The 20601-nt window shown below is 45.1% G+C and overlaps 1 protein-coding gene and 1 pseudogene across 1 annotated transcript in view; one reads left to right on the plus strand and one right to left on the minus strand.

The window, feature by feature from the left end:
* ZNF341 (zinc finger protein 341) overlaps positions 1–20601 on the minus strand; it is a 48819-nt gene that overhangs the window by 16832 nt on the left and 11386 nt on the right. The window contains exons 3-9 of the mRNA XM_053926687.2: positions 19485–19681; positions 16235–16384; positions 13008–13259; positions 9818–10013; positions 8167–8257; positions 6929–7122; positions 5372–5562 (exon numbers count right to left, since the gene is read on the minus strand). Of these exons, the coding sequence (XP_053782662.1) occupies positions 5372–5562; positions 6929–7122; positions 8167–8257; positions 9818–10013; positions 13008–13259; positions 16235–16384; positions 19485–19681 (1271 nt within the window). The remainder of the gene's footprint in view (positions 1–5371; positions 5563–6928; positions 7123–8166; positions 8258–9817; positions 10014–13007; positions 13260–16234; positions 16385–19484; positions 19682–20601) is intronic.
* On the plus strand, positions 1039–3418 carry LOC112303614 (large ribosomal subunit protein eL8 pseudogene; annotated as a pseudogene).

Genomic DNA, 20601 nt, shown 5'->3' on the forward strand with positions numbered 1-20601 from the left:
AGCAGATCACTGGGTACCATCCCAGAGTATCTGATTCAGCAGGTCTGGCAGCCTGAACATGTGCACCCTAACAAATACCCAGGTGATGCTCGTCCAGGGCCTCACTTCGAGAACTGCTAACAAGCCTATCTGGAGTAATCTTACTCTCTGGGGCCATACGCATTGTTTTGACTATTTCCCACTTATTAGAATCCAGACTCTAATATTAAATATCAACTTGTACAAAACTGATCTAATGTAAATGATTTTTGTCAGGTAGAAAAAATAACCCCAGAGGTCATAGGTTTTGTTGCCCTATAGGAAATCAATCAGATTCGTATCTAAGTTAACAAGCTTATTTCAGTATTCATTTTTTCCCTGACAATTATATATAGGTATGAATATCAGTGTTTCATAACCTCTTTTGAACTGACTTTGTCATACTTCCAGTTCCCTCATTAATGAGTCATGTAAAACTCTGACTCATGTTCACTATGTTATTTACATGGGAATTATGTTTTTAACATTTTGAAAGTTATACTTTGACAAGTGGTACAAACTCCTGGTTGCCTACACAATTCCTCATGCTCCTTCTTCCTAACAAAGTGAACCACGATTTGCTCAGGGTGGCAACCTGCCCAGTTAAAACATTTGATCTCGCCCTGGCTGGCATGGCTCGGTGCATTGAGTGCGGGCCTGCAAACCCAGGAGTCACCAGTTGATTCCTGGTTGGGGCACATGCCTGGGTTGCGGGCCACGTCCCCAGTTGGGGACATGTGAGAGGCAACCAAATGACATTTCTCTCCCTCTCTTTCTCACACCTTCCCCCTTTCTCTGAAAATAAATAAAATCTTAAAAAAACAAAAACAAAAACAAACATTTGATTTCATTTCCCTGGCTCCCTTGTATCTAGTGTCAGCCATGTGACTCCTTTCTTACCAGTGATATGTAGGTGGTAGTCTTGAGAGAAGACATCATTCCCAGAACAAAAAGGCAAAAAGCTCCCCAGGAGAAATCCCCTCTGCTTTTTGCATTTGTCCTGACTAGAATACAGATGTGATGGCTGGAGATACAGTAACCATCCTGCAATCTTGAGAATGAAAGCCACATGCTAAGGATAACAGAACAGAAAGCCAGAAGAGGCCTGAGTCCATGACAACATATCTGACCTGCTACATAAGCCCAACACTGCCTACTTACGGACTTGTGATGTGAGAAAAATAAAACCCTAACTAGTAAGCCAGTTTTCTATTATATGCAGCAGAATAATGTATTCCTAAAGGACAGGGCACATGCACTGGCTCTGACCAATAAGAGACCTTCAAGGAGAGGTCTCCTTGCTCCTAAAAAAGACACAGAAAAGATAGCCCCTTTTGCTCATAAATAAGACTGTGTCTGGACCAAAAAAGAGCGGCCACCATTCCAGGACCACAGGTGAGCCATCAACAGGGAACAGAGCCACATGGCAGAGAGGGTGGAGATGAGCCGAAAAGACACAGGGTCCTTGATACAGGGCTGTCAACTGACTATTTCAGGCCTGGAACTGCCTTATCATGAGTTTTCTTGTTATGCGAGATGACAAACTTCCTAGTTGTTTTAGCCAATTTGGGTCAAAGTTTTACATGATTTGCCCCAAGGATATCCTAATAACTTCTACCAACCCCCCTGCTTGGAATCTATCACAACAAAAAAATCAGAGGTGAACAAAGATTTGATTACAATGATCTCACCGTGGTTTTGTTTATCACAGGAAAACTCAGGAAATAATCTAGATGTTCAACAATAGGAGATTTTATGTAACCACTAAACTTATGTTTTTAAAAATAGTGATTTGAGATCCATAATTCCCACAATTCCCTTTTCTTTGTCTCTCTTCCTGCCACCCAAGATGCTGAAAGAAATGAAGGCTAGGGGAAGAAAGTGGCACCGGCCCCTGCTGTTGTGAAGCAGGAGGCCAAGAAGGTGGTAAATCCCCTGTTTAAGAAAAGGCCTAAGAATTTTAGCATTGGAGAGGACATCCAGCTCAAAAGGGACCTCACCTGCTTTGTCAAATGGCCCAGCTCCGTTCGGCTGCAGTGGCAAAGGGCTATTTTCTATATGTGTCTGAAAGTGCCTCCTGCCATTAACCGGTTCACCTGGGCCTTGGATCACCAAACAGCTGCTCAATTGCTTAAGCTCCCACAAGCAGAGACCAGACACAAAGCAAGAGAAGAAGCACAGAATGGTGGCCCAGGCTGAGAAAAAAGCTGCCGGCAAAGGGATGTCCACCTCAAAAGGCTCCCCTTTGAGCAGGGGTTAACACTGTCACGACCTTGGGGGAGAATAGAAGGCTCAGCTGGTAGTGACTGCTTATGATGAGGAATCTATTGAGCTGGTGCCTTCCTGCCTGCCCTGTGCCATAAGATGGGGGTTCCCTACTGCATCATCAAGGGGAAGAGGCAGCTAGTCCACAGGAAGACCTGCACCACCGTCACCTTCACATGGCTTAACTTGGAAGACAAAGGAGCTCTGGCTAAGCTGGTGGAAGCAGTCTGGACCAATCACAATGACAGCTATTAAGAGACCCATTGCCACTGGGAAGGTAACTGGGTCCAAGTCAGCGGCTTGCATTGCCAAGCTGGAAATGGCAAAGGCTGAAGAACTGGCCACGAAATTGGCTAAGTGTGTACTATTGAGTTTTCTGTGCATAAAAGTAATAAAAATTGTCCTTCAAAAAACATAATGCTGTGAGAAAATACTCAGCATATAAAATTAGGTTAAAAAATTGAAAGCACAAATCTCAAGAGAATTTATGCTGAGTCAAAAAGGCCAATCTCAAAAGGCCACATACTGGATGACTCTATACAACATTCTGAAAATGACAAACTTACAGAGATAGATAACTGATCAGTGGTTTCAGGAGAAGGATGTGTGTCTAGTAAGGAGCGACATGAGAGATCTCTACGGTGACAAAATAGTTTTGTACTGTGATTGCAGTGGTGACTACACAAACCTAGAGCTGGTAAAATGACACAGAAGTATGGAGACACTTTATACCAATGTCAGCTCCCTAGTTTTGATATTGTGCTGTAGTTATGTGAGATGTAACCACTGAGGGGAACTAGCTGAAGGGTGTAAGGGACCTCTCTATACTATCATTGCAACTTTGTGTGAATATACATTTCTTTAAAAATAAAAAGTTGAAAGAAAGTTATCTCAACCCCCCCCCCCCCACACACACACACACAATTCGCCCTGGCTGGTGTGGCTCAGTGGATTGAGTGCCAGCCTGTGAACCAAAAGGTTGCCGGTTTGATTTCCAGTCTAGCACACATGCCTGGGTTGTGGGCCAGGCCCCCAGTAAGGGGCGCACAAGAGGCAACCATGCAGTGACGTTTCTCTCTTTCTCTTTCTCCTTCCCTTTCCCTCTCTACAAATAAATAAAATCTTTTTTTAAAAAACTCCACAATTCAAAATTATATGTGTATATAGATCCTAATTATAAGTTTTAAAAATTATAGACACTCCACAAAATACACTGGATTTTGTATTGCATTCTTGGGAGAATGTATTGCAAGGTGGTTAATGTTGTCGGTTTTGGGGTCAAATGAACCTGGCTTTGAACCCTGACTCAGTCACTTACGGGACAGTGTGATTCTCAGTGATCACGGAGTGGTGAGGGTCTCTGGATGTACTGAAAATGCCTATTTCTAAGGTTGCTATGAGGTGTAAATAAAATACTGTATGTAAAGCATTTAGCAGGGTGTCCAATATATAATAAATAGTAAACATTAACCTATACATTATTTAGACTTTTCTGAATTTTCTAATTCTATATTGGGCACATGATACCTTTATAAGGAGAAATAAAGGTTATTGTAAAAAATAAACACTGGAATAGAGTTACCATATAACCCAGCAATTTCACTTCTAGGTTTATACCCAAGAAAATTGAAAATATATGCTCATACAATGACTTGTACACAAATGTCCACAACAGCATTATTCACAAAAGCCAAAAAATAAAAATAATCCAAATGTCCATTACCTGATGAAAGGATAAACAAAATGTGCTGTATCCGTACCACAGAATATTATTCTGCCACAAAGAGCAATAAAATACTTGTACATGCTACAACATGGATGGAACTTAAAAATATTATCTCAAACCCTGACCAGTGTGGCTCAGTTGGTTGGGCATTGTCCTGCAAAGCAAAGGGTTGCTGGTTCACTTCCCAATCAGGACACATGCCTGAGTTGCAGGTTTGGTCCCCACTGGGTTGGGGCATGTTCTAGAGGCAACCAATAGATGTTTCTCTCCCTCTCTTTCTCCCTCCCTTCCCCTCTCTCTATAAATAAATAAATAAATAAAATCTTTAAAAAAAAACACATTATCTTAAAAGGTCATATATAATTCCATTTATATTAAATGTCCAGTATGGGCAAATCCATAGAGACAGAAAATAGGTAAGTGGTTACCAGGGACTGGGGGCACAGGGTGACTGCTAGTGGGTACAGGGTTTCATCTTGGGGTGATGAAAATGTTCTGGAATTAGATAGTGGTGATGGCTGCACAACCTTATGCATATATTAAAACCACTAAAATGTACTCTTTTAAAAGGGTGAATTTTATGGTGTGTGAATTATATCTCAATTTAAGAAAAAATCCCTGGCTGGTGTGGCTCAGTGGATTGAGTGCCGAACTGCGAAGCAAAGGGACACTGGTTCAATTCCCAGTCAGGGCACATGCCTGGGTTGCGGGCCAGGTCCCCAGTAGAGGGTACATGAGAGGCAACCACACACTGATGTTTCTCTCCCTCTCTTTCTCCCTCCCTTCCCCTCTCTCTAAAAATAAATAAATAAAATCTATTAAAAAAAAGAAAAAGAAAAAAGATTGTAATCCTAAATCCCCATAGGTAGGTTTTTAGACATTAGATCTTCTCAGGGTATTAAGAATTTTTTTTCTTGCCCTGGCCAGGTAGCTCAGTTGGTTAGAACATCATCTTGATACACCAAGGTTGCAAGTTCAATTCCCAGTCAGGACATATACGAGAAGCAATTAATGAATGCATAAACAAGTGGAACAACAAATTAATTTTTCTCTCTCTCTTTCTCTCAAATCAGTCAATCAATCAATCAATCAATGAAAGAATTTTTCCTCTCTCTGATTCCTTCATTATATGACCCTTGAAAGGTGGGCTTCTTCCCTCAGCACCGTAATGGCCCAGTAAGCTGGTCCCACCCAGGCAGAGTAGAGGGGGAAGCTTGGCCCATCAGGAGTAGTCAGACAGTAGTTCAGACCAAATGAAGGCCGCCCTTGTCCCTTTCTCAGCCATGTTCAAGTTCCCAGCACCAGCCAAGACTCAGAACTAGGATGGAAGTGCCCCACACTGACTGCCCACTAGCCACCTACCTGCTCATTCTTATGCTGGGTCATGTGGGACTTGAGCTGGAAGTAAGTGCTGAACTTGCTGGGGCAGAACTGGCACAGGTAGGAGCTATCAATGAGGACCACCTGCTTGGCTTCAAGCTTGTCCCCCTCATCCTCACCTGCTGTGGGCAAAGCCTGGGGCTGTGGGGCACTCGAAAGCGTCTGGCCCATCCCTGTAGATAAAGCCAAGCACAGAAGTCACTGAGAAGAGCAGAGGAAGAGGTCAGCACAGAGAGCCACACCATTCAGGAAGGATGCATAGAACACTTCCTCCGTGTTCCCTGTGTACACCACCCCACTCAAGGCACTGCACTCACAGTCATCTGGTGTGCACTGATGCCACCCTTCCAGGTGCTAAACTACTGAAACACTTAATTCTGATTGATGAATAGCAATCGCCTCAAGTCTCCCCTCCCTGGCCTTCCCCTTGGACATTCTAGGCCTCCCCATGTTCGTTAAAAATCCTGACCACCACTCCTAGCTGGACTCATTATGCCTCCTCCTTGTTCTAATTACACTCATTTGTTTAGCTGTCTTTCCCTCACATTCCCTGAGGACAGGGGCCTGGCTTCCATAAATGTTTGCTAAATGGCTGAACCCTTGGAGCTAGGCACTGCAGGAGTTTCAAAAGAAATGGAAAAAATGCTTTCTTCCCCAGGGAACTCCTAAGGGTTCAGGGTACACACACAGAATGGACAAATACATAGTAGGGCGAGTTCCAGCAGGGAGGTGACATAAAAGTGGCCACGTGCTGTTTGTGCGCACAACGCTGCCTTCATCAGCTGGCGTGTGGCAGGCGCAGCCCATGGGGCTGCACAGGAAAGCCCCAGCCTTACACTGTGCTACACAACAGCCATAAGCCACATGTGGCAACTGAGAACTCCAATGCGGCTGGTACATACCCAGATGTGCTATAAATGTAAATACATCCTAGATTTTGGAAACTTAGCATAACAAAAGAATATAAAATATCTCATTAATAATTTCTTTGTATTACATGCTTGGGTTAAATAAAATACATGATTAACATTAATTACATCCTTTTTACTGTTTTAGAAAATTTTAAATGGCAAATGTTGCTCATATATTTTTGTTGGACAGGGCTGCTCTAATTAAACCAATATTAGGGAAAAGTTCATTAGCTAGAAACAAGTGATGGCTTTGATGACAATTTCACAAAATATAAAGATGATCTCTATGGGGAGATCATCTGCCCATAGAGGCCAAATAGATTTCAACTTCTGATCAACTGAGAGTGATTGCCTAGAGCAATATACTGAAAAGAGATCGTGAGGCAGTATCCAAGCTCAGCAAAAATGATAGGTGATTGATTAGTGACATCTGCCATAGGTTCAGCATTATAGTAACACCACATATGTTGCATATTTGTCATGTCTCCTTTCATCTCACGTCCCTTTTTATAAATGAAGCAGACTGAAGCCCAGAGGTCAAGGAAGTTGCTCCAGGTCATACAGCAGCAAAACCTTTGAAACTGCAGAAGAAAGGCGTGGCAAGAGTGGTGTCCCTCTTTCAGCCCACCTGTGCTTTCCTCATCCTCCTGCTGGCTGGGGTTCAGGGCCATGACCTGTACAGTCACAGAGTTGCGAGAGACGGTACCACCACTGCGCCCTGGAGGCCACACTTTGTGAGTCTGCATGTGTTTCTTGACATTGGACTTCTGGGCAAAGGCACGGCCACAGGCAATGCACTGGAAGGGCTTCTCACCAGTGTGGCTGCAGGAAACAAGGCTTGTCAGCATCGTTGTGTAGGAATGGAGATGTGGCCACGGCCACCAGGAGGGCCCAGACAAAACATCTAGATGTTGCCAGCCACCAGGCACTGCTGTCTACCATTCTGACACCATGAGGACAAGCCCTCTTGCTGAGGCAGGTGGACCAGAGACAGAAAAACCCCGCATTCTTGGTGACATCACTGAGCTGCTGAATCAACCAGCCCTGGGGCTGACTTTCTTCACGGCCACCTCATACTGTGAGATGAGACATTTACTAATTATTTAAGCCCATTTAAATAGGGATTTGTTATTTGAAGGGGAAAAATATCCTAGCTGTTACAGCACAGCAACTGTATCAAAATTTAATATATTCCTTCAAATCAATTGTTTTAAAACTGAAAATATTTTAGGAGAGAGTAGCACCACATCAAGGCTTTCTCCTTTGATTCTCCAAGGACTGAAATAAACTAAACAGACAATAATTTTCCCACTATGTCTTCCAGAATTTTTCAAAGCCATATCCACAAACCACCTATAATCATCTCATGTACTAATTACCACACTCTGAGAAACACTGAACAGGTCCACCCCTGCAGAGAAGAAAAACCTGAGGACCAGAGAGGTTCCCTGCCTGTTCTTGGACAAGAGGTATTGTGGTCAGTACTGAGTGAGCAGATGCAGTCGTATTCGCAGAGCCCAGCAGCCCGAGGCCAGCCCTTTCTGCAGAGGTGAGGACTGAGGCACCCCTCATGCCTGCAAAGCCCCTATGAGTTCAAGTACATCTCACCCCCTACCTCAACCCTTTCGGGTCTTCCCCATCATAGTGGACAGGCCCCACAGCTTTCACAGACCCCTCCCACTGTTCCTGGAAGAGAAGAGGGAAAACCATCCTGACCTGGACTAAAGTTCTGAGAACCATACAGGACAGATGAGGCCTTGGTTACCACCCAGGTTAGGGTGCTGAGAAAGGAGCCTTCCTTCTACTGCACATGGCTCCCCAGCCAGGGCTGCTGGGAGCTACGTGCCCCCCCCCATGCCTGGGTACCTTCGGATGTGCTGCTGCAGGTCGAAGTTTTTGGTGAATGACTTGTCACAGTATGAGCACTTGAGTTTCTGAGCCTTTGGCTTCCCTGCAGCTGAAAGACAAAGTAGGAGGAGAGAGATGGTGAGGCTGGGGGTATAACTATGGATGCCAAGGGCAGCCTCCAGCCACTCTACTCCCTGGACCTGAGGCCAGAAATCCCAGACCCTGGGAGGTCTACACTCACGGACAGGTAGGGGAAGAGGCACAGGTGAGCCTCTCAAAGCGTTGGGGGCAGGAGAGCCCAGGACATGCTCTGGCTGGGAGAGCAGGACAAACCCCTCAAAGGCTTCTCTCTGCCCTAGGACAAAATCCAATCTCTCTGTTGTGGCCCACAGGGCTCTGCATTCTCTGCTTCCTGCCAACCTCATTATTCTCTTTATCTAGCTAAAGCAGACTCCTTGCTATCCCTGAAAGACCTCCTACCTCTGGACCTTTGAACCTGCTACTCCCCCTTGCTTGGTATGGTTGTCCCTCAGATAGCCAAAAGGCTGTTTCCCTCCTATCTCTGGGTGGATTAGTAGCATCATTTCCCAGCCTCTCCCCAATATTACCCTGTCAATCATAATACCCCGTTAATTTCCTTCCTAGACTAACCCATAAATATTTATTTATTCCCTGCCTGTCTTTCCCATTAAACTGCGACAACTGAGGATAGGGAAGTCCTGGACCAAGATGCTAAATCCATCATGCCTGAAACAAAACCCAACACATATTTGTGAAAGAAAAGCAGTGTGGAAGTAGTTGACTGGAAAGCCCTGAAAAATTCTCAGGTTCTCTGCCCTCCTCACCCCCCAGTACTTTCTGAAACTGCCCCCAACCCCATACTTAGCATCTCCAAAGCAGTGGCAGACAATTGCTGTGTGCCTACCTAATAACCATTCTTCCCTTCTTCTTTTCTCTCAAGTGCTCCACCTACGAAAAACATCAGTGTTCCTGGCTAAAGGAGACATTTCCCACCCTGACCAGTGTGGCTCAGTGGGTTGGGCATAGTCTGGCAAAGCGAAAGGTTACAGGCTCAATTCCTGGTCAGAGTACATGCCTACAGGGCATGCAGACAAGAAGGGAGCAGATTGATGTTTCTCACATAGGCGTTTCTTTCCCTCTGTGTCTCCCTCCCTTCCCCTCTCTCTAAAAAGAAGTAAAACGTTGAGAGAGAGACATTTCCTGCTTTCTTTGCAGCTAGATATGCTGACGTGATGAAGTTCTGACCAATGAGATGAAGCAAAAAGCATCATGCAGAACTGCTAGAAGCTGGAAGATGCCCCTATTATTCTTACTGCCTAGAATATGAAATTGATGACTGGAGCTCCAGCAGCCATCTTACACAATGAGGCACCCTGAAAACAGAAACCAAGCACTAGGGATGGTAGAGCAGAAAAAAAAATGTGGGTTCCTGGTGACCATATAGGCACGTGATTTCCTGATTGCCTACTTCTGGCCTTGCTTTCTTTGCACAAGAGAAAAACAAAATTCTATCATTTTGAAGTCATTCTTATTTTGGATTTTTCATTACGTGCAACCAAACTTAATCCTATCATAAAAGGGAAGACTAGAACCAAGCAGCCTGTAGATAGGCCAATGCTGAGAAAAGATGCTCAGGCTGTGAGCCCACCTTCTGGGAGTCCACTGGCACCTTTGGCCCGTCGGGTCTTCAGCGCTGGTGGGGAGTCAAAGGTGGCCACTGTGCCCCCAGTGGCGCTGGTCATGGGGGCAGTGGGGTTGGGTCCTTTTGGTTTGAATCCCTGTTTGCCAGGGCTGTACACTGGGGGGGTGGAGTATACTGGAGCCTCCACACACTGGTTTGGCACCTAGAAGGACAGCAGAGTCAGGCAAAGGGCTCTGGGAAGGGAAAGTAAAAACAACCCCAGCCAGGAGGACCCTCGCGGTGGCTCTGGCTGATCTTAGCCACTCCCCACCTAGAGCGCCCTCCTAATTCCTCCACCTAGCTCCGTCATGCCAGTAACTCCCAAGACCCCTTTGAACTTCATGAAGTCAGAAGGCTAGAAGCAGGTTTGGAGCCAGGTTACCTGGGTTCAAATTCTGACTCTACCATTAATTAAAAAAAAAAAAAATCCAAGAGATCTTGAGTAAGTCTTTAAATTTCTCTGTCTCAGTTCCCACATCTGTAAAATGGTGCTAATCATAGTACCCCTCTCATGGAGTTGTTGTGTGGATTAAATGAACTAACAAGAGTTTAGAACAGTGCCTAGCATATAGTAGGTACTCAATAAATATTAGCTGTTGTTATTGCCATTCTCATTGTTATTGTAGCTTGCTTGCACAAAAGACCCAGGAAATCAGAAGGGTCCGTGCCCCCACCAGCTATTCCACTTCTTAACTGATACTGCCAGACACAATACCAGCAGGCATCCCTCGACTGAGAATTGACAGTGAGTTCCGAGCCACTCGAATCTGGTTAACATTAAGCTAACATCATGACACTGAAGTATGGTAAAGAGTTCACCTATTCATTCACCCATTTATCGTTCATTGTTTTCCTGGCTGGTGTATCCAGAATTAAACTTCCTATCCTTCTCTTCTTTATCTTTCTCCTTAGACTTATCATTATGTAATGTTGTGTATTTTACTTACTAATCTTGTCTATTATCTGGCTACTTCCACGAAGGCAGGGACTTTTGTTTTGCTTTTGTTTACTGCTCTGTGCCCAGGCCTGCAGCAATGCTGGGCACAGAGAGCGTCCTCAATAAATATATTTTTCGAATGAATGAATTCATTTACGCATGTATGGGGCATCTGATGTGGCACCAGATGCTTCTGCCAGATCTTGTCTGTTGGCGCTTGGCACCATTCCCACACCCTTCATGCTCTCCCCTGAAATACAGGGGTGGAAAGCTTGGAACCACATTTCCAGACTGTCTTACAGTATGGTTCTGAACACAGATGAGGTTCTGCCCACAAGAAGCATGAGATGTAGAAGGCAGAAGGGAGGTAGTAACCACTCTCCAGCAGCTGTAATGGGAGAGAGGCAGATTTAGTCATGAGTTTTGGAGTGGCTGGCTGAACTCTATATCTCCTTCCTGACAGCCAGCCCCAAGGATGGCAGGGCAGCTGGAACATCAGCAACAGAATCCTACCGTCTCCTTAATTCTGGGTGCAGCAGCGGTGCCCTCGCTCTCAGGGCCACGCAACAACAGTGACTCTGAAAACCAGTGATGCCCGCCAACCCTGACTTTTGTTCCTCTAGCCCTCCCATCAGCTTTGTAAGCACCTAACTTCTTGGATTCAATCCCTCTGCCAGAAATACCTAGAGAGGTTTCTATTTTCCTGACCAATACCGCACTCAATGAATTCACCCATCATTCAGGAGCAATTATGAGACTGCCACCGGGGTAGTTCTCATTATCCCCAACAGCTCTGCAAGAGGAGTTCCCATTTTAAAGAGGAAACTGAACTCAGAGGGCCCTGTTTCGGATATCTGTTAAAGGTCAAGTACACTGCTAAGTGCTAAAGATGCAAAATCAAAGAAGATGCAGGCTCCGACCTCAAAAGGCACCCTCATCTACATGGAAAAAAGAAAGTGGTAGCTCCCCAGGTGCTGGCCCCCCTGCCTACCAGGCCATCACCCCCTCAGCATCTCACTGACTTAATTTTTCTTTTTTTAGTTCAACGAAGTCCTCAGAGAAGCTAGCTTTATTCTCCCAGACTAGGGCAAATCCTCTGGCAGGCTCTCAGAACGTCACATGGCTGATGGTGGAATTTCCCCATTGGTCTGGTTCTCCTTACACATAGAAGCTACCTGATGTGGAATGTCTACATGGCTGATTCTAGGGTGACTTGGGGATAAGGTGACCTCAAGTGCAGGCAGGCTCTTTCTGTTATAACCATGCCCCTAGCACTGCTAGGAAGTGCTGGGGGCAGATTCTGAACTCTTATCTCCTTGAGAGTAGACTGCTTATAGCTCAGAGCTCTTCAGCAGGGACTTGGCATGGTATGTATGATGCGCTGATTGTATAATGGCCTCAATCCTTTACCTCTCCCTGTACCCATGCCCTTTGCAGTCTGACTGCGCAGCTTTTCCCATTAAGAGACGGCATCTACTTCCTTATTTCTTAAATCTAAGCTGGCCTTAGTTGTGCTTTGACCAACAGAAGTGACTGTGTCACTTGTAAGCCTCAGCCTCAAGAAGCCTTGAGCATTTATTTCTGCTTGCACTACTGCATCTCCACTACTCCTGTAGGAGCCCGCCTCGCTAACCTGCTGGAGGATGAAAGATGCGTGGAGCAGAGCTGGGTTACCCTGCTCATCCCACCCCAGGCCAAGCTAGAGCAGCCGACAGCCAGACAACCTCCAGACACGGGGGAGCCCAGCCAAGATCAGCAGAGCTGCCACACTGACCACCACAGATGTGAGAACAAGAAGCAGTTTAGCTATCTACCACTGAAGTTTTGTGGATATTCCTCACAAAGACATAGCTGACTAATATACCTAGCTAGTTTAAAAAACTCTAAGACACATAGGTAATTTGGGGAATCCTCTCCCCAAAAAACAGGTGTTCTCTGACTGTCCTGAGCACTCCCTGAGGGCAATCTGTTTATGTTACACCCTCTACTTCACACCACTTTCTCATGGTTTGCATTTTACATTTATAGCTACAACGGCGGCATTCAAGTCCGTCTCTCCCATGATGGGGGAACACTCCAGGATCTGGTTTTGCAAATCCCTGCCATGGTATCTCCAGCACAGTGCCTGGCACACAGCTGGTGCTCAGGAAAGGTCCAGGTTACCCATGATGACCATGACCAGTTTCTCCCCCTCCACCCCAACCCCCAGCCTCTGCTCACCTCAAGGGGTGGGTAGGGCGACATTCCCAATGCCTGGATCTCCACCGTTCCACTTCCAGCCAGGGGTGCTGTGGCACTGTACACCTCCACCACACCAGTCCCACTGGGGTTGGGACGCCCAGGGGGACCCAGGCTCTGAGGTGGGGGTGGTGGGGGCTGGGGGGGTGGGGGTGGGGGCAGTGGTGGAGGGGGTGGAGGGGGTGGTGGAGGCTGGGCGAGGTAGCTGGGTGCAGAATGCATACTCAGGCTGCTCTGAAATCAGAAGAGAAAATTAAAGTGTCATAGCTTCTTGATGCGAGCTGTCTTGTTTATCAGTGAAGAAGGACATTTGTCTTAATTAGGTGAAAAGAACAGCCACTCACAAGGCAGCTCAGAGGATGATGCTGGGGGTGGGGCATGGAAATAGTTAGGGGAGAATTCAGAGGAGCCATCAGCCTGGTGCTGCTGTTCCTTTTCTTTATGAAAGTCAGCAGAAATGGCCCAGCTTGTGCAGGAATAAGTTCATACAGCAAGTCTAACGCTGCTGTCTTTAGAAAGGCTTGCTTGTAGGACTGCCTCCTGACTGGTATCTGAGAGTCTGCCTTGTAGGTGGTTCCTTATGTTGATAAGGCTCTTTTGCCCACCTGGGGCATGAACTGTACAGTATCAACTTGCTTAGACTGTCTGCACACACCATGCGATTTATGGTGAACACCTCCTTCCCATCTGGAAGTCTGGCATTTTGATCGTTATGACTGGGTGTCTGTGACCAAACCCCAGTAAAAGCCTGAGCCTTGGAGTCTTAGATGTGCTTCCTTGGGCAGAAACACTGCACACATGTTGTTGCTCCTCACTGCTGGAGAAAGAAGTGTTTTGTGCAGCCTCTCCCCACTTCCCCAAAAGGAGAACTTTGGAAACCTGCACCTGGAGTCTAGACTCCAGCTGATATGTCTTGTTCCCCTTCCGACCCTGCTGAGTATCCTTTCGCTGTAATAAACCACAGCCCTGAGTACAACCGTCCTGAATCCTGGCAGTCTTTCTAGACAGTCATCAAATGGGTGGGTGGCTATGGACCCCTAAAACATAACCATTGATTCTAGAAATTTATTCTACAAAAATAATCAAGCAGGTGAGCAAAAATATCTACACATGGATGTTGTCCAGTAGTTTTTAGAACAGCAAAAAATGGCAACAACCTACACATGTCCATCCACAGAAGCCTGACTAAACAGAAGATGACCCATCACATGATGGAATCCTTTGCAGCTGTTAAAACAATGATGCTGAGCAATATTTCACAAAGGGTTCTCCTTAGCCCTGACCCATATGGCTCAGTTGGTTGGGCATCGTCTGGCAAAGCAACAAGTTGTGGGTCTGACTCCCGGTCAGGGCACATGCCTGAGTTGTAGGTTCGGTCCCCAGTTGGGTGCATACAAGAGGCAATCGGCCAATGTTTCTCTCTCACATCAATGTTTCTCTGCTCTCTTTCTCCCTCCTTTCCCTCCTCTCTAAAATACATACATACATACATACATACATACATACATACATACATATAGGATCCTCCTTTTAACTGTTCTTTGAGTTCCACAGTCAAGTATGTTTGGGAAAAATCTGGGATGACAAAGTGAAAAGTATTTCTTGCCCTGACCAGTGTGGCTCAGTTAGTGGGAACATCTTCCCATACAGCAAAGGGTTGGGGTTCTATTCCCGGTCAGGGTACATATGGAAGGCAGCCAATGGACGATGTTTCTCTCTCTCTCTCCTTTCCTCTCTCTCTAAAATCAAACATATATATATATATTTTTTTAAATCGAAAGTATTTCTTTACTGCAGGAAAAACCCAGGAACAAAGCCAGGGAAGAAGCAGAATTCCTCCAGAGGCTGCTTTGACCAGAGATCCTCATTGTACTGGAAAATCCCAAGGAGCCAGCATTCCAAAGAACTTTTTGGGAAATACTGATGCAGAGTTATAGGTGTAGAGAATGAGGTTAAACAAAAGGCAAAGTAAGAAAAGCAAGTTCCAGAACAGTGCATATAACATGGCCTGTTTATATTTGTGCAAACTATAAACATACACGAGTAAGCAAAAGTAGGTTTACAGTTGCACTGTGACAGTCTTTTGAGTTAATAATGCTATTATTGTAACAATATAAACCTGCATGTCATTTTCCAAACAACTGTAAACTTACTTTTGCTCACCCCTATATTTATTTTTTTAAAAAAGGACTATTTCACAGGAACTACTATAAAGGACACATGGACAAAACCAAGGGGGAGGGTGGAGGTGGGGGAGGGAGGTGGGTTCAGCTGGGGTGGGGTGGAGGGATGGGGAGAAAAGGCATACAACTGTAATTGAATAACAATAAAAAATAAATTTAAAAAAATTTTTTAAAAAAGGACTATTTCTATTTTTATTTGCATTGAGGGAAGTCAGGAAAGCCAAAATTTTTAGTGTTTTCTTTGAGTGGAGGGAATGTGAGTGACTGACTGATTTCCCAACTTTTGTTCTGAAAAATTTCAAACCTACACAAAAGTTGGAAAATACATAAGACACTCTTTATGCTTCATCTTATTCACTCAGTCGTTACCATTTTGCCACATCTGCAATATGCATGTGCACACACACACACACACACACATTGCTTCAAGCCACTTAGAATTACGGTAGTTACAGACATCATACACTTTGTGTCTCAATGCAGTATTCAGATGCATCTCCAAAGAACAAGGATATTCTCCTATATAACCACAATTCAACCATCACACTCAGGAATTGAATATTAATAGAATACTATTATGTAGAATATTCAAATTCTTCCATATTCTAATTTCCCCAATAATGCCTTAATGGCTTTGCCCTGCCCCCACCCATAACCCAGGATCCAACCAAGAACTACACATTCCAGCCAGTTACAATATCTCTTTACTTTCCAGATTATGATAATTAAACTTTTTTTTTAACTTTTCTTGTGTATTTTTTAATGTTTTTCTAAGGACATGGAACACTTCTGTTAAGAATAAAACCAGGAGTTAAAATAGCTGACTGTGGCTATGAAACTCCAAAGTCACATTCTAGGTCCCCGCTAATGTGGCAGCTTTCCCATCCATAGCAGGGCTGGGCAAGGGGAAGCTGGCTGTCCTCCTCAGCATGGGGGAGAGCTGGGGCCAAACCCCCTTCTTTCTACTGAATCTGCAGGAGTCAACAGGCCTGGAATCAAGATCCTGAAAGTCAGTCCCCTCCTTACCTGCACAGGCGGGGGGCCCTGGGGCATGGGTTGGTCCAGGGATGTGAAAGCTGACATAGCAGACATGAGCATGTCATCGCTCACCAAGATGTTCCCCTGCACCAAGGTCTGGATTAGTGGGGACGGGGGCACTGTGATGTACGTAGAGATCTGGAAGGAGAAAGAGGATGAGAGAAGAAAGAGAGAGAAGAAATGAACATGTGTGAGGCTCTGGAAAAAAGCAGAGGGCATGATGCAAAAGATCTGGGTTCCGAAGTCCCACAGACCTGAAATCCATTTCCACCTCTGATGCTCCCTGCTGCTGTGTGACCCTGGGCAAGTCACTCCACCTCTCTGAACCTCCATTTCCCCATCTATCAAATGAGAAGAATAAATCACACCTTCCCTTAAGGCACATACACTATGACCCAGCAATAATAACTTCTGGCACCCATCCTAGAGAAACACACATGTCCACAGGGAGTACATGAACAAGAGTATTCTGCATAGTGTTGTTTCTTATAACCTTCATGTCCACCAATAGGGAATAAATTTAAAAAATACAACATAGTCATGGATAGAATGCTATATAGTAGGTAAAACCTAAAGCAATACTACTATATAACTCCTTTAGGTACTTAAATAAGTATGTGAAAGTACCTTGAAATAAGTATGAGAAGGCCCTGGCTGGTGTAGCTCAGTGGATTGAGTGCTGGCTGCGAACCAAAGGGTCACCAGTTCGATTCCCAGTCAGGGCACACGCCTGTGTTTCGGGCCAGGTCCCCAGTGGGGCCATGTGAGAGGCAACCACACATTGATGTTTCTCTCTCTCTTTTCTCCCTCCCTTCCCCTCTCTCTAAAAATAAATAAATAAAATCTTAAAAAAAAAAGATTAAAAGTTTGAGAAGGATATCCATCAGTAGTTACATGAGGGTAGTGGAACAGTGCCAATGGTGCCTTGATTTGTAACACTTTTTTACAAAGGAGAAGGGAAACATGTATTATTTGCAAACATACAAATGAGTATTAAAAACATACTATGCTCTCAGGTTAATAGTGAGCATAAAAGGAGACTTTACCAGAGAGTGTCAAATGTGCAGTGACTGCTCCTCTCAGCAGGTGGAAGGGTGTTTTGATTTCCCTACCTGTCACTTTTCTTTACTGGCAGGCCCTGGGCTTCTTCCTAGGTCACCTGTCTCTGTAGGACCTCTGGGGACAGCAGTGACTCAGTCCCTGAATCCGGAGTCCCTGCTCAAACAGGATATCCTTGCCTTCAACCAAGCAAGACAGCCCAGGCAAGTTAGGAAGATGCCCCACGTTCTGGCCAGAAAAGGCAATGTAGACTCTGGCTTACATGTTTTTTATAATGTCACATGTGTTAGGCTGGAATGAAAAATGGGAAATCGTATTCATGTCCATTCAAGCCACTTAGGCAGGGAGTTCATGTTTGCCCATAACCAACCGCTTGTGTTCTGAAGTTACTTCCTTGTCCAAGAAATAACTGGTTGATTCTTGTATGTGCCCCGACAGGGAATGGAACCTACAACCCTGGCACATGGGATGACGCTCTAACCAACTGAGCTACTTGGCCAGGGCCTGAAGGTTTTTATTTTGATGACAGGAATTATGTTTATACAATGGATGAAGATAATGTTTTAAAGAAATAAGGAGCCCCAGCCAGGTAGCCTCAGTTAGTTAGTGTCATCCTGAAACGCTAAAGGTGCAGCTTGATCCCTGGTCAGGGTACATATGACAATCAACCAATGAATGCATAAATAAGTGGAACAACAAATTGATGTCTTTCTCTCTCTTTCTCTCTCCCTCCCCCCTTTTCTCTAAAATCAATAAATAAAAATTTTAAAAAAGAAAGAAAGAAAGAAAGGAGACAAGTGGAAGTCAGAGGAAATTCGACCCCTTGACCGGGCATCCTGAGACAAGCCCAGCTCCCTTTAAAAGGAGGATTCTTTAATCCCTCTAGGAATCCCCACCCCGAGTGTCTTTGCTCCAGATTTGTGTTGCTAACTGAGGACTCTGGAAGCTTCTCCAGATACCTCCCACCTGACCCTCTTTCCTGACCTCCAGATGTGTGTATCTGCCTGCATCTTCACCGCTTCCACTCATAGGTCCAATGGGCATCGCAAATGCAACATGTCAAGCTGAACTCCTGACATCCCCCAAAGCTCCTCCTAGCCATTCTCCCTACTTTGGTTAATGGCAACGCCAACTCTGGAGTCACCCTGATGCCTCTTGATCTCACACCCACACCCAATCTATCCACAAGCCCTGATGGCTCCACCTTCAAAACATTTCCAAAATCTCATAATTCTCGCGACCTCTGCCACCACCACCCTCTGTCTGGACTTACACACAGCCCGCTAATGGTTTTCCTGGCTTTCTCTGCTGACTGCCACCAAAATCTCTTCTCTATTCAGCATCAAGAGTGATTCAGTTAAAGTGTAAATCAGACCCTATCCCTCTTCTGCTCAAAACCCTCCAATGGCTCCCATCTCTCAGAGTAAAAGTTGGTAAGTCCCACATGATCTACCAAGATCCCCTTGTTGGCCCTCACACCTTATCATCTCCCACCCTCCTCCTCACTCATTCAGCTCCAGCCACTCTCACCTCCTTGCTGTTCTGGAATAAACCAACACATGCCTACCTCAGGGCTTTTGCACTTTCTGCCTACACTTCCTGGAATACTGTTCCCCAAACTGGCTACTAGACTCACTGCTTCCTTAGATATCTATTCAAATGTCACTTCTTCACAGAGCCTTTCCCCAAGTACCATGTACAAAAATGGCAAAACCTCCCAGCCCCATATTGGCATCCCCTCTCTCTCTGCATTTAATATCTTGAAAAAAACATCTATAAATTTGTTTGGGTACCATCTATTTCACTCAACTCCATGAGGGCAGTGACTTGGTCTGTCTGTCCATCACTATATCCCTAGTGCCCGCCCAGTGCCTCATACATAGTGAGTGCTCAAAAAAGGACTTGCTGAGTGGATGAATAAACAAACAATTGAAAGAATACCTGGCCCTGACAGGTGTGGGTCAGTGGATTGGGCATCATCCTTCAAACCCAAAGGTCTCCAATTCAATTCGGGTCAGGGCACGTGCCTGGATTGTGGGCCAGGTCCCCAGTTGGGGGTGTGCAAGAGGCAACCAATCAATGTTTCTCACATCAATGTTTCTCTCTCTCTTTCGCCCTCCCTTCCCCCTCTCTAAAAAATAAATAAAATCTTTTAAAAAGACATAGAAAGAAAGAATACCTGGCGATTTGCAGGAGGCGGGGCCTGCTGGACTGCTGTGGGTGCTGCTGAAGGTGTGTAGATGCTGTTGGTGGCCAGTGAGACTGTGGCCAGGGGCGGGGCATTCCCCTGGCACTGTTCCCGCTTATGGGTCATAAACGCCGGCAGTGAGTTGAACTGCTTCTTACACTTCCCGCAAAGAAAGACATCTTCATCATCTAGGGGTCACACCACAGAGTAGTGTGTGGGAGGAGAATAACACACAAAAAAGCAAGAATAAAAAGGGGTATTACAATGAGAAATGGGAGGAGACCTGAGGATGGACCAGGATAACAGCATTCCGTGATTCCATATGCATGGGTCAAGTGCCAATTTTGTGCTTCCTAGGAGCTTTCAATACCATATTGCACCTTGGGAGTATCCAGCCATGTGCATGAAGGTATTGAAAAATTAGAATCAGGAAACAGTAAAGCAGGTTCGCTTCAAAGTTGAGAACTTCAGATTCTTTATCCTGCAGAAATTTATTCATCAGTCCAAATAGGCCACATGATCACACTCCTCTGTGGCTTTGCATCCCATTTTCCCCTGTCAAGCTGCCTCACTCAGACCAACAAGGCTACAAGGCTTAGTTCAGATGCCACCTCCTCCAGGAAGCCTTCCTAAAGCAGTGGCCATAGTTCCTTCTTCTAGATCTGCCTCTTATATCACACTTTCCGCATCGCCACCAGACTGTTAGTTCTCTAAAGAAAGAAAATACATCTTACTTTTCACCATAACTGAGATATCTCCTGGGCATATAAGAGGCCCTCAGTGGATGTTTATTGAGTGAATGAAAAACTAAATGATTAGTAACTATTAACACCACCTATTATTGAGGGTCTACCACAGGCCATGCACTGTGCTAAGCATTTGACATACTGTGGCAGAAATGTTTCACTGTCATTAGATATTCACTCTCAATACAAATTTTAGTTGGATACATGGCTGTCTATTAAAGAGTATATTTTCCAGACTTCTTTTCAGCTATACATGTCATGTGACTGAACTCTAACCAACAGGTCAAGAACAGAAGTACACTGTCTAAGCAACTTCCTTAAAGGAAGGTGTATGACTTCCACTTCCTTCTTTCTTCCCTTCA

The sequence above is a fragment of the Desmodus rotundus genome, chromosome 6 (assembly GCF_022682495.2).
Source record: "Desmodus rotundus isolate HL8 chromosome 6, HLdesRot8A.1, whole genome shotgun sequence".
NCBI lineage: Eukaryota > Metazoa > Chordata > Mammalia > Chiroptera > Phyllostomidae > Desmodus > Desmodus rotundus.